Raw genomic sequence first — 14,709 nt, forward strand, 5'->3', positions numbered from 1 at the left:
GTATCCAAACCCATTGTCCAAAGGCAATGCGCTATGGATGAACAAGTCAGGCAAATTTTCTTACGCTTTTTCTTCCTCTACCACTCATTCCACAAGTGGTTCGGAAACTCAAATATCATTCCCTCTCAATGATCCTCGTTGCTCCAACATGGAACCGACCACCAGGGTTCACAACCCTCTTGGAACTATCAGTAGTTCCTCATCAAAAGCTAAGTCTCTCACCCAAGCTTCTCACTCAGAACCATGGAGAGATAAGGCATCCAGATCCCAATCAACTCAACCCTGCCATCTGGCACCTGAAGTCCTAGAGTTTGGTCACCTTAATTTACCGCCAGACTGCATGAACATCATTAAGGAGGCTAGACGTCCTACTATTAGCTCATGTTATGCAGCAAAGTGGAAAAGATTTGTAATTTACTGTACAGATAACAATCAACCCACTAGATGCTTCCATTCAAGACATCTGTTACCTTTTGCATCTGCAACAAAGTAACCTAGTGTATAAATCCAGTAGACTACATCTTGCGGCAATAGCAGCCTATCTCCAAAACAGACAACACTAGTCTTTGTTTAGAGTACCAGCTATCAAGGCATTTATGGAAGGACTTAAAAGAATGATTCCACCTAGAGTTCCACCCTCTCCAGTATGGAACCTAAATGTGGTACTTAACAGGTTCATGGGTCCCCCATTTGAACCTATGCATAAATGTGAATTGCAATTTCTGTCATGGAAAGTAGCTTTTCTAGTTGCGATCACCTCTCTCAGAAGAGCCGGTGAACTCCAGGCATTAACCATCCAAGAACCATTTCTTCAAATTCATCATAATAAAGTGGTTCTTAGAACTAAAACACAATTTCTACCTAAAGTCGTCTCTGCTTTCCACCTTAACCAATCTGTAGAGTTTCCAGTGTTTTTCCCTCTACCAGACTCGGTAGCAGAATGGGCTCTTCACACAGTAGACATGAAAAGAGCAATACTTTACTCCATTGAAAGAACAAAATCCTTTCGAAAGAATAAACAACTTTTTGTGGCTTTCTCCCCACCTCATAAATTCAATCCTATCTCAAAAACCGGGATTGCAAGGTGGATTATTAAATGCATCCAAATATGCTATGCGAAAGCCAAATGCACCTTAACCATTCCCCCTAGGGCTCACTCCACACGTAATCTAGGAGCATCTATGGCATTCTTAGGGAACATTCCCCTAGATGACATTTGCATAGCAGCAACTTGGTCTACACCTCACACGTTCACAAAACACTATTGTGTAGATGTGCAAGCAAAACAACAAGCTAGTGTGGGCCAGGCTGTATTAAAAACACTTTTTCAACCAACTGCAACAGATACAGGTAACCACTGCTAAGGGGGATAACTCCTGTGTAGTCTATGCACAAGTATATGATCTACAGCTCATATGCCTCGAACGGAAAATGCTACTTACCAGTATGCATCTGTTCTTGGCATGTAGAGCTGTAGATTCGTATACGCCCACCCACCTCCCCGGATACCTATATCTGTTCCAGTACTATCTTACTTAGATACATTACACATGGACATCCTTTTCTATTTCTTACTAACTCCATCACAACCCTACATGGCAAAAGAATCTGGAGATGGGGCCGATGGCCATGCACAATATCGTTCTAAGGAGAGGAGTAACCTACCTCGTGACTACAAAAGACTTCTTCCAAGACAAAAACAAAGTGCAAACATTGAAGCCCAACACCAGATGGCGGTCTATGCACAAGTATACGAATCTACAGCTCTACATGCTAAGAACAGATGCATACTGGTAAGTAGCATTTTCCTTACTTAGGTTCCATATTGACTCTTTCTGTTAGTTTCCATAATGACTCTGTTAGTTTCCATAATGACTGTTAGTTTCCATAATGACTTTCTGTTAGTTTCCATAATGACTTTCTGTTAGTTCCTGTAACAGCGGATTCCTCACCACCCTCTGTTCCGTAGACTGGTCTTCCAGGTTTTAATAAGGTTCCATGTCCACCTACTCGTGTGAAAATGGTTTGCACTGTAGAAAAAAACGCAAATGGGCTGCAAGAAGTGGCTGAATACAGACTTGAAAATCTTTGCATACTGTGTTTAATTCTTTCTGGGTTGTAATGTGTATCACTCCTCCCTCCATAGGAGCGTACCAACGTGGCTAACTTCCCGGGTCACTCTGGCCCAATCACTAGCATCGCTTTCTCTGAGAACGGATACTATCTTGCCACTGCTGCAGATGATTCATCGGTCAAACTGTGGGATTTGCGCAAACTGAAGAATTTCAAGACCCTTCAACTGGATGACAACTTTGAGGTGCGTGGCTCTCTGATTTACAGACACACTTCTGGTCTCTTCAGTGGCTTTGTTGTCTGATATTTGACCCAATTTTTAATTTTGTTTGTCCCCAGGTGAAGTCCCTGATGTTCGACCAGAGTGGAACATACCTTGCACTGGGTGGAACCGATGTGCAGATTTATATTTGTAAGCAGTGGACGGAAGTGCTCCATTTCACAGGTATAACTCAGACTGCTCATTTATTTGTGCATTCTATTGGGCTTGCGTGTACAATCCTTGTGCTCACCCCGTCTTTTTCTCTTCCATTTCCAACCCTCCCATATTGCCTTCCTTCTGCCTCACTTGATATGGAGTTTTAATTTGTGTTTTGATTAAAACCTTTTTTTCTTTTGTCTTGGCTAGTTAGTTTTTCTTCTACCTTTTCCTTGTTGGCACATCTTCTAGTCCTTTTTTTCCAAGTTTTCGCTTCCAGTTATATCGTCTCTACGTTTTTTCTTCGAGCTTTCTAGACTTGTATATATTTTGTATATACCTCTTTGTGGGTGGGTGTAGGAAGGTGGCTACCTGACTATGGTTACCCCAGATTTTTTGCCTGTGTTTAGCTGGGTTTTTGACTTAGTTGACCTGGTTCCCTGCTAATCAGGGCCCCAGGCCATCTGCTCTCTCTGTAAAATGGATTCCATGTACCCTAGGTACATACCAATTGGAAATGGACTCCTTGTCAGCCCCTGTAGAATGCACTATAGGTGCACAGGGCACAGGAGCCACTAAGGCCTACCAGGGGCTGCAGCATATCTTTTGCCACCCCTGGCTGGTTCTTAAATTGACACAACTGGCTGATCACTCAGCTGGGGTAAGGTGGTGTACACACCCCTTGCTTAGATATAGTATACCTATGTCTAAACCTATATCTGGACACATGTAAACCTGTGAGCCACTCCTATAGACAGGCCTCACCAATCCTGGAGGCTGGGTGCTTGGTTTTTATGTGAGATGGAGCTCTAGCATGAGCTGAGCCTGTCTGCAGCCGTCGGGAACAAATCCCTAAGCTGTTTCAGGATAATGCCATACCATATACTATTAAGTGCCTTATAATCCTCGCGGTTATTTAGCAACTCTGGTTTGGCTTTATCAACACATGTCGTGTAAGGTGTCATACGCTTTGGAATACCATCCCCTCGCCAGTTCTGGCGACGGGGATGGCATTCCACCCCTCTAGAGGGGTAAGACATGTTACTTCACTTTAATGCGGTTGATTTCTCCAAAGGCCTTAAGATCCACAAAATGGATGCCTCTGCCACAGACAAATGTCTGGACCCCTGGAGCTGACCGAAACCCAGTCAAGGGGGTCCTGGACAAAGGGTTTCCTGTCACAGGAGGGTGTCACCGCCCTCCAGACAGGAGATAGTGTATTGTAGCAGGGAGGTTTGAAAGAAACCAGACACTGCCTGGGGCGCACAAGGCTGCCCCTTGCATAATCCGGCCAAACCGGTTCTGGGGCACTCCAGCCCTCGTGCCAGGGCGGCCTGGATCAAAGGAAGGGGGTGTATCCACCCACTTCCTGGGTCCCACCCATAGGAGGGGACCTAGCAGGTAATCACGCCCACCAGATTCGAATAAGAGTGGGAGCAGTGCCAATGCACATCAGATTTCCTGGAAGAAACATTTGAAACGATATTCTGGACCCTTCGCCCTCCATCTCAACGTGGAAGCCCGAAGAATCTCCCTTGTGGTCAAGGAGTGACCACCCTGCAGCAGCAGGCACCATCCAGCCCTCGACGTCTACTTAGTTGCAGTTCCCGCCGGAACTCGAGCGACTGAGATCGACGAGATCAAGCCTGCCCAGCTTCTAACAGCCCGATCCACAGTCCCTGCAAAGCTGAGACCCGTGGAGGCGACCGGAAGCGTGGGGCACGCCATCTTGAAGTGACCACGAGACGCTGACTGTGCAGCCCACGAGTGACCCTCGAAGCTGTACACCGGGGTTTGAGAAGCCCCCACCCTGAGCTACTCCTGAGCCGAAGTCCAGCCCTCCACACTCGACGAGTGCTGCGTGGGGCCCTTTGGCACGATTTGGCTCAACGCGTTGGCCCGGTCACTTGCCAGCTGGCTTGTGGTCCCTGTGCCGACGAACTACAAAAGAAGACTCGTGATTCTGGTTGCTCCAGATCCACACCAGCTCCCCTGAAAGGGAGCCCCGACTCTGACCTTCCTGGTCCGAGTAAGACGCCATCTTCCAATCCCGCGTGGATTGCTCTTACCAAGGCTTGTTTGCTCCAAACCGGAAGCCGACTGCACCGACGGTGAGAGCCTGCGTGGGACAGATCGTGACCTGCTCCTGGACGTCGCAGATGCCCCAGAGCCCACGTGACAGCGAAGAGAAGCGCCTCGACGACCACCTGATTGCGCCCGACATTGCCTGGTTCCGTCCTGGTTCCACCCTGGTCACTGCTGAGTGACCCAGACTCTGTCCCCTCTGCTTTCAGGTACTCTACAACTTGAGTCCACCCTTGGACTCCACCGGACACTTCGTCTTCACCCTGCCTGCAGCCCTTTCAGCTTCAAGCACCAAGAGCCTGCGTGTCAAAACCCGACGCCACTTCGACCCTGTGCACCCACTTCCTGTGGGTGAGGTAACTTTGCTCCGCCGGTGTTCCCACACTGGTGCACACCTCTAGGGTCTGTGTGTTAAGTTTTGTTCCTCTAGGTTCAGCGGAAGTGTCCTTAAACTTTAACTATTTGACTTTTACGCACCATTGGTTAACATTGGTGCATGCGTGCGCTTTCCGCACATCTCCCGAATCCCGAGGGCCATTCCCGACTTCAGCATTGCTTGTCCTGACTGCTCCCAGCGATTCCCTAGGCCCTAGGCCTAACCACTGTTCGAGTGGCCTCTCTTATACCACTTGTTTAGTATATGGTTTGAGTGGCCCCCTGCCCTCATCCATAATTGTGCAACTTTGTATGTTTAAACAGTGCTTTTGATTTAACGCTTGTGCCCCTTTATTCATAAAGAATACTGGGGATTGTTTTTAGTAATAAACACATATATTTTTATAATATATACTTGTGTGGTGTCCTTTCATTTGGTATTACAGGATTGTATGTGGTAAAACAGCTCGCTTAACACGACCTCTTAAGTTAAGCCTTTAGGCTGCTTAGTCCATGCTACCACTAGGATAGCTTGTCTAATAAGGTTGACTTACAACCAGACACCATAAGGGGATTGTTTGGTCAGGTAGTAGGTGGTTCCAGAATTGGAAACATCCCCTACCAGGCCAACTTCTCACATTGGTGGCAGCGGTGGGATTTGAGCTTGCTGTTGTTTTACCATTGCAATCTTTATATCAAATTGAAAGATCACATCAAGTACCTCTAGGTACATATAAAATCAAAAGCTTAGCATATTAAGTTCTACTGAACTTAGTAGTTGTAGGTTGAAGGGAGTAGCACACCCCTGACTACAGCTCACTAGCAAGGTCCAGTAGGAAAACACTTAGTGTAGGTAAGTGCACCACTTACACCTCACTAGTAACCATGTCCGACACAGGAAAGGCCTCAGGGTCTAGTCCTGTGACAGTTGACCCTACCCAGGCAACTTCTGGATATGACAAACTAACCCGCAGAGACTTGATTGTCTTGTGCAAAGCAAGAGGGTTAAAAAGGGGCAGAAGCCCCACCTGCCTAACCCTGATAGGACTCCTAGAACAGGATGACTTAGAGAGGGCAAAAGCAGCTTCCCTAGATACAGGAACTGAAGGGAACCCCCCTGCAGTTGATCCCCCTGAAGAGGAGGATGATGATGACTTGGATGAGGACTCAGAGGTTGAGGACTTAGAAGTACAGGATCAGGGTAGCCAGGTTCCAGTTGGTAGGCTTAGCCAGGCCAACTTGGACCTACTGGGGAATGGAGAGGGCCAGCACCTCCCCAGAACCCAACATGTGATTCTCCCAGGCAACAGAAGAGTGAGATCTCCCTCAGGGGACTCTCATCTTTCTAGTGCCTCCAGAGAATCAGAGAGAGGCATGAGTGCTTCTCAGAAAGCTGAGCATAGGGCTAGAATGAGGGCTGTCAGACTCCAGATAGAGAGAGAGGAGGTAGCCCTGAGTCAAGCTAAGCTTACCTTAGCTCAAGCTAAACTTGCCTTGGCAAGAGAGCAGAAATTGTGTGGCTTAGATGCCAATGGTGGCAGCAATATTCCTAAAGAGAAACCCAGGTCCTATGATAGTAGAAACCTGACAAAGATTGTGCCCCCCTTCAAAGAAGGGGATGACATCCACAAATGGATGACTGCTCTTGAGAGAGCCTGCATGGTACAGCAGGTTCCTGAGGAACAGTGGGCAGCAATCTTATGGTACTCCTTTTCAGAGAAAGGGAGGGACAAGCTCCTCACTGTCAGACATGAGGATGCAAACAATTACAAAGTCCTGAAGAGTGTTCTGATAGATGGGTTTGGCTTAACCACTGAACAGTACAGGTTCAAGTTCAGAGACACCCAGAAGACACAGACTCAGGACTGGACTGATTTTGTAGATTGTGCTACTAAGGCTCTGGAGGGTTGGCTACATGGCAGCAAAGTACATGACTTTACAGGGTTGTATAATTTGATTATGAGGGAGCAGATCCTAAGTAATTGTCAGAACCAGCTCTTACACCAGCACCTGGTAGACTCTGATCTGACCTCTCCCCAAGAATTGGGAAAGAAGGCAGACAAATGGGTCAGAACCAGGATTAGGCCTAAGAATCAGGACAGTAACCAGAAGAAGGAGTCTACCAAGCCTCAAGATAAGGGTGGGGATAAAAGTAAAGAAAAGACTTCCCCAGGGCCCCAAAACTCCAAGGATGGGGGTGGGTCCCAAGACACTTCTTCAACTGAGAAAAAACCCTATTGTTATCCCTGTAAACAGGTGGGGCATTACAAAACAGACAGCTGTTGTCCCAAGAATAACAATAAAGAAAATATACCTCCAAAGCCAGCTTCAACACCTCCTGTTACTGTCCGCAGTAATCCCCCAGGAAGTGGAAGCACACCCAGGAATCTGGGTGGGTTTACTTTTGGAAATCAGGTGGACCCTGGCCTATCCAGGTCCCCATCACCCAATGATCTTGTTTATGAGGCTGGCATGGGGTTTGCCAACTTCTCTGCTTGCCCAAATACTTTGAGCAAGTATAGACAAGAACCCATCATCAATGGTTTAAGAGTTGAAGCTTTTAGAGACACAGGGGCTAGCATCACCATGGTGGCTGATGGCATAGTCCCCTCTAAGCAACTTTTACCTGGTGCCACATACCAGGTAATAAACATTGATGGCATCCAAACAAATCATCCCATGGCAGTAGTAAGTCTCAGCTGGGGAGGTGTCACTGGCCCAAAGAGAGTGGCAGTGTCCCCAAACTTGCCTGTAGACTGTCTACTGGGTAATGATTTAGAAATCTCAGCCTGGGCTGGGGTTGAACAGGAAATCCATTCTAGAATGGTAAATTCCAATGGAAAGGTTAGTGGGGCTGTAATGGCTACAGCCCCAATTCAAGATGTCCTTCCTGAAAAGGTTGGTAGGGCAGAGATACTCCCTGCCCCATCTTTAGCAAAAGCTCTTCCTGAACAGAATAGCAAAGCTGTTATGATAACAGCAGAAACCCAAACTGAGTCTCCTCCTGAAAAGGTTGGTGGGGCTGTGATGGCCACAGCCCAAACTCAAACTGACACGTGTGTTGTGAAACCTGAAATGATGGATAACTCCACACAAACTGAGAGCATGGAGGAGGAAGAGAAATCTCCCCCTCACCAGACTTTAGGACAGGATCAGCCTCCTCAGGGAACTGATCTTACCCCTGATGAAGGAACTGCCCCAGAGGTGGTTGGGCGTAGCCTGACAGAACCTCTGATGTCAGTGGACCCTTCTCAGGTGGGACCCAGTCTGGAGCAGGTAACCTGCCCCTCTCTCCCTTGCCTTAGCCAGCCCAGGGCTGCAGAGGACAAGAAGGACAGTGAGACCCAGAGGGCCCCCTGTCAAATAAAGCACCCCCATCAAAAGATTAGGTGCACCAAAACTAGTAGCCCTAGTAAGGTGAAAACTTTAAAAACTCCTGAGGGAGCCCCCTTAAAAACAGTTAGGGACCTCCCCCAGAGGGATTCTGTTGGGCACAGCCAAACCTGGGACCCAAAGGGCCCAAACCTGAACTGTCCCTCCAGCAAGCCAAACAGAGGGACCCAGCCTCCAGCTTTAGGTAGCCAGAGGCTGACCCTGAGAGCACAGTGCAACTCAGTTAAAGAAAGAAAGGCACACCTGGTGGAAGATAATTGGAGGAAACCAAGCCCTAACTTAGTGGAGCCTAACTTCAATACTCCATATCCAAACCAGCCTTTAACTTTGCATAAACACACCCAAGGTAGTGATTCCCTATGGTGGAGACCCTCTAATACCCAAAGGGTGAGGGACTGCTTAGTGGACCATGAGACAGGGGGTACCCATGCTAGTGCAGGTACTTCCTTATATGGCCACTCAGGCAATATAGGCTTACCTGGCCAAGGATAGCCTTATCTCCTTTCGTTTGGGGGGGGGGTTATGTAGGAAGGTGGCTACCTGACTATGGTTACCCCAGATTTTTTGCCTGTGTTTAGCTGGGTTTTTGACTTAGTTGACCTGGTTCCCTGCTAATCAGGGCCCCAGGCCATCTGCTCTCTCTGTAAAATGGATTCCATGTACCCTAGGTACATACCAATTGGAAATGGACTCCTTGTCAGCCCCTGTAGAATGCACTATAGGTGCACAGGGCACAGGAGCCACTAAGGCCTACCAGGGGCTGCAGCATATCTTTTGCCACCCCTGGCTGGTTCTTAAATTGACACAACTGGCTGATCACTCAGCTGGGGTAAGGTGGTGTACACACCCCTTGCTTAGATATAGTATACCTATGTCTAAACCTATATCTGGACACATGTAAACCTGTGAGCCACTCCTATAGACAGGCCTCACCAATCCTGGAGGCTGGGTGCTTGGTTTTTATGTGAGATGGAGCTCTAGCATGAGCTGAGCCTGTCTGCAGCCGTCGGGAACAAATCCCTAAGCTGTTTCAGGATAATGCCATACCATATACTATTAAGTGCCTTATAATCCTCGCGGTTATTTAGCAACTCTGGTTTGGCTTTATCAACACATGTCGTGTAAGGTGTCATACGCTTTGGAATACCATCCCCTCGCCAGTTCTGGCGACGGGGATGGCATTCCACCCCTCTAGAGGGGTAAGACATGTTACTTCACTTTAATGCGGTTGATTTCTCCAAAGGCCTTAAGATCCACAAAATGGATGCCTCTGCCACAGACAAATGTCTGGACCCCTGGAGCTGACCGAAACCCAGTCAAGGGGGTCCTGGACAAAGGGTTTCCTGTCACAGGAGGGTGTCACCGCCCTCCAGACAGGAGATAGTGTATTGTAGCAGGGAGGTTTGAAAGAAACCAGACACTGCCTGGGGCGCACAAGGCTGCCCCTTGCATAATCCGGCCAAACCGGTTCTGGGGCACTCCAGCCCTCGTGCCAGGGCGGCCTGGATCAAAGGAAGGGGGTGTATCCACCCACTTCCTGGGTCCCACCCATAGGAGGGGACCTAGCAGGTAATCACGCCCACCAGATTCGAATAAGAGTGGGAGCAGTGCCAATGCACATCAGATTTCCTGGAAGAAACATTTGAAACGATATTCTGGACCCTTCGCCCTCCATCTCAACGTGGAAGCCCGAAGAATCTCCCTTGTGGTCAAGGAGTGACCACCCTGCAGCAGCAGGCACCATCCAGCCCTCGACGTCTACTTAGTTGCAGTTCCCGCCGGAACTCGAGCGACTGAGATCGACGAGATCAAGCCTGCCCAGCTTCTAACAGCCCGATCCACAGTCCCTGCAAAGCTGAGACCCGTGGAGGCGACCGGAAGCGTGGGGCACGCCATCTTGAAGTGACCACGAGACGCTGACTGTGCAGCCCACGAGTGACCCTCGAAGCTGTACACCGGGGTTTGAGAAGCCCCCACCCTGAGCTACTCCTGAGCCGAAGTCCAGCCCTCCACACTCGACGAGTGCTGCGTGGGGCCCTTTGGCACGATTTGGCTCAACGCGTTGGCCCGGTCACTTGCCAGCTGGCTTGTGGTCCCTGTGCCGACGAACTACAAAAGAAGACTCGTGATTCTGGTTGCTCCAGATCCACACCAGCTCCCCTGAAAGGGAGCCCCGACTCTGACCTTCCTGGTCCGAGTAAGACGCCATCTTCCAATCCCGCGTGGATTGCTCTTACCAAGGCTTGTTTGCTCCAAACCGGAAGCCGACTGCACCGACGGTGAGAGCCTGCGTGGGACAGATCGTGACCTGCTCCTGGACGTCGCAGATGCCCCAGAGCCCACGTGACAGCGAAGAGAAGCGCCTCGACGACCACCTGATTGCGCCCGACATTGCCTGGTTCCGTCCTGGTTCCACCCTGGTCACTGCTGAGTGACCCAGACTCTGTCCCCTCTGCTTTCAGGTACTCTACAACTTGAGTCCACCCTTGGACTCCACCGGACACTTCGTCTTCACCCTGCCTGCAGCCCTTTCAGCTTCAAGCACCAAGAGCCTGCGTGTCAAAACCCGACGCCACTTCGACCCTGTGCACCCACTTCCTGTGGGTGAGGTAACTTTGCTCCGCCGGTGTTCCCACACTGGTGCACACCTCTAGGGTCTGTGTGTTAAGTTTTGTTCCTCTAGGTTCAGCGGAAGTGTCCTTAAACTTTAACTATTTGACTTTTACGCACCATTGGTTAACATTGGTGCATGCGTGCGCTTTCCGCACATCTCCCGAATCCCGAGGGCCATTCCCGACTTCAGCATTGCTTGTCCTGACTGCTCCCAGCGATTCCCTAGGCCCTAGGCCTAACCACTGTTCGAGTGGCCTCTCTTATACCACTTGTTTAGTATATGGTTTGAGTGGCCCCCTGCCCTCATCCATAATTGTGCAACTTTGTATGTTTAAACAGTGCTTTTGATTTAACGCTTGTGCCCCTTTATTCATAAAGAATACTGGGGATTGTTTTTAGTAATAAACACATATATTTTTATAATATATACTTGTGTGGTGTCCTTTCATTTGGTATTACAGGATTGTATGTGGTAAAACAGCTCGCTTAACACGACCTCTTAAGTTAAGCCTTTAGGCTGCTTAGTCCATGCTACCACTAGGATAGCTTGTCTAATAAGGTTGACTTACAACCAGACACCATAAGGGGATTGTTTGGTCAGGTAGTAGGTGGTTCCAGAATTGGAAACATCCCCTACCAGGCCAACTTCTCACAGTGGGCTTAAAGCCCACCTACTCCCTCTTATTTGTTTATTTCAGTGTCCTTGTTCTTCTCTTATAATACATTTCCTTTCTTGGGTCAGTTTGCTATTCGCCTGTTCCTCCTTTGTTTTTTGCCTACTTCAACCCCCCTTCTTGATCATTTTTGTACAAGATCCTGATCAGTTTTGTGATGAGTCGCTAAAATAATTCATATACCCATTCTTTCTTTACAGAGCACAGTGGCCTCACCACCGGGGTGGCCTTTGGACAGCACGCCAAGTTCATTGCGTCCACGGGAATGGACCGAAGCTTGCGCTTCTACAGCCTGTAGAGTTCGCCACCCTGCCCGGGGCAGCCCCGTTCTTCCTCTCTGGCGTGACTATTGTGCCCCCTCCTACTGTTCCTCCAGCGGGGCAGGGTGTTTGCTGGGGTGATCGTGGTTTTGTCTAGTGATTGATTTTTCCGTGATTCATGGATGCGCCTTTCCCCCGAAACAAAGGAACGTGAACGACAGACTATAATGTTTTTCCTTTCTGTCCCTCTAAAAAAACACGACGGGACAGTGTCATCGAGCCATCCATTGAAGCAGGTATCGGTACATGCTGCAAAAATCTACCATGGTCTCTCTAATGTTGCTGCAGAAATTCTTGATCTGTTCCTTTTCTCTCCGCTGTGATTCTCTCACTTGACAAAGGTGGGAAATTGGGACCGATGGAGAAGTCCTACTCTTTCCCCTAAAGTGCCTCTTCCCACTGGACCCCTCCTTCAACCTATTCAGCAATCACAAGTTGACATTTGGCACTTGCAAACATAGCTCACTCCCAACAATGTTCAGACCTCCTGGAGACGAATAGGCACATTCAGATGTTCTCTGGACCTTTCACAAGACTTACCCTCATCCATTCACATTTCAGTGTCTGCTGTGGGCATTGTTAGAGTGATATCAGTCCTTGTGGTACTAGGCAAAAGGAGTCCGACCATGAAAAGATCTGCTGTCCCAGGCGTACCTAGTCACCACAGTAGAAATGATAGCCCAGGTTTTTAGACCACCATCATGAAAATGCAACTTTGTGGCCCCTTGTATATAAACCTAGTCAGAGAGCCCAGTCTTGGTGGTTCCTGTAATACAAACCCCATTCATCAGATTCTCCTCTGCTTCCTGTACATAATCATACGTGTTGGATATCCCGTTGACTCTATGGCCCCACTATAGAAACTCCATCTGGGAGTTGTAGCCTTCACACCATGTCTACTATCAAAATGCCACTTCGGATCCAGTCTACTTGGCACCTGCCCGAGAAGTCTCCGTCTGAGACTGCGGCTACTGCTCAGCCTGCTGCTGAATCTCTGCTGCATCCATACATGTGCACATGTCACTCTCTTGTGTGACCTCTGCTGTATGAGCAACTGAAATAGTTTTTGTTTTTCTTTTAGTTCCTGCAACATTGCCTCTTCTGAGTTTAGGAAACATCTAGGCTCTTACGGCTTCAGCTATGCAAGTCCTGCTTAAGCTCTTACCCCAGGTGCACATGTACTCCTTTCCAGCCTGCTGTGACTTGTCACAAAAGCTACATGACTGTTCTGCAAGATCACCTAATCCCTGCTTCTTCCCCATAAAGTTATTGAGAGCTTAGAGTAACTTCTGCTGCTCCTGCTATATAAATCTCACAAGCTTGTCTGTAACCTTGTTAAACACACACCAGCCTGCAAACAAGATAGCGTTTTCATTTTGTACGCATACTCCACGTGCCCTCATGAGACTCCAGTTTATGCTGACGCTACTGTATATGTCTGCGTGTATAGGGACCCCAGCATCTTCTGTGACTTCTATCCAAGCCTCCCCTGGCAAGGGTTGTTTTCTCTCCAGCCTGCACTCTACATATCCAATTCCTCTTTCATCATGCGATTCAGGTCCTTTCTGCTGAAATCCAGTGCATACAAGCCCTCCTACTACCCTGGAGTGGTTTCATATTCTAGTTTCCTCACAGTACAAAAGCTCCAGTGTTCAAGTAAAATAACAGTTGTTGCTGTTGCCGCCTCTGCATTCTTCAAGCTTGTGCTGATGCTTTTCAGTAATTGCAGTCTCTGTTCTGACCCCAGCTAAACAAACCTCACTTTGAGCACATTCTTCTACATGGATAATTAAGAGGGCTAACTTTTTATTTTTTGATGAATTTTATTCTGAAATTGAAGTTTGAAGGAGAGTTGTATTTTGTAAGGCAGTACGTACATAGTTGAATAATAAAAAGGATAACTTGAATATTGTCTCTGTGGTTTGTCTTGCTCCTTATATTTCTGGACCATTATCATACAGAGGACAACTCGAGAGCTTTTTAGAAGCAGTGCAGGTTTTGTTTAGAATTGACACGGCAGATAGCTTTTACGGAAGGAGTAAACCGGATTGGAGTTGAAAATGCTATAAGTGTTTCTGGAGGTAGGTTCATAAGGTAAGTCCATTCCCAAAAATTACAGGAGGGTGCCTTATAAATACGCTGGGTATGGTTTGAAGGGTTCAAAGGAGGAAAGATGGAAAACAGTCAACAGCACAGCATGACAAACTAAGAAATTAAAACACTTGTGTACAATTAAAAGTAATAATAAAAAGTATTATGTTCTTCTTAGCAACCTATACTAAGGGAAGCAGAACTCCTGCAAAACGAGTACAATATTAGCTGCCGTTTGTCTAGGCTCACGCTATAGAAATTCTATAGCCATACCTGCTTACATATAAGAATAAAATTATGGCTCAGTCTGAAACGGAGGGTGGCAGACCAGCGATTTATCATTGCAAAAAGACTCTGCCCCCCCATTTTTTTATTTACAATGTACACAAGATATATCAAAATCCTGCTGATTCTTGGGGCCCCAGTAGGAATCCACTTTCTATGCACCTGGGACTACTTGGGTCAGAAATGGAAAAATGGTCGATATACTGGAGCCTGAGTGTGGCACACTACATTTTCTAGTGATTGTGCTCCTTATTTGGTACTACACATATAGCTGTCCCTTGCAGGCGTCAAAGTATCCCATATACAGCACTTGCCTGAGTGTCTGTAGATTTACCATTTTTACTACACTGCTTAAAAGGGTATGCTGCTGCCAATCATAAGC

At 47.8% G+C, this 14,709-nt stretch overlaps 1 protein-coding gene across 1 annotated transcript in view; it reads left to right on the plus strand.

Annotated features, from left to right (window-relative positions):
- Positions 1 to 13,857, plus strand: part of PRPF19 (pre-mRNA processing factor 19) — a 59,434-nt gene extending 45,577 nt beyond the window's left edge. The window contains exons 14-16 of the mRNA XM_078677001.1: positions 2,147 to 2,317; positions 2,413 to 2,518; positions 11,832 to 13,857. Coding sequence (XP_078533127.1) covers positions 2,147 to 2,317; positions 2,413 to 2,518; positions 11,832 to 11,929 — 375 coding nt within the window. The 3' untranslated portion in view covers positions 11,930 to 13,857. The remainder of the gene's footprint in view (positions 1 to 2,146; positions 2,318 to 2,412; positions 2,519 to 11,831) is intronic.
- Positions 13,858 to 14,709: the final 852 nt, after the last annotated feature.

The sequence above is a fragment of the Lissotriton helveticus genome, chromosome 1_1 (assembly GCF_964261635.1).
Source record: "Lissotriton helveticus chromosome 1_1, aLisHel1.1, whole genome shotgun sequence".
NCBI classification, from domain to species: Eukaryota; Metazoa; Chordata; class Amphibia; order Caudata; family Salamandridae; genus Lissotriton; species Lissotriton helveticus.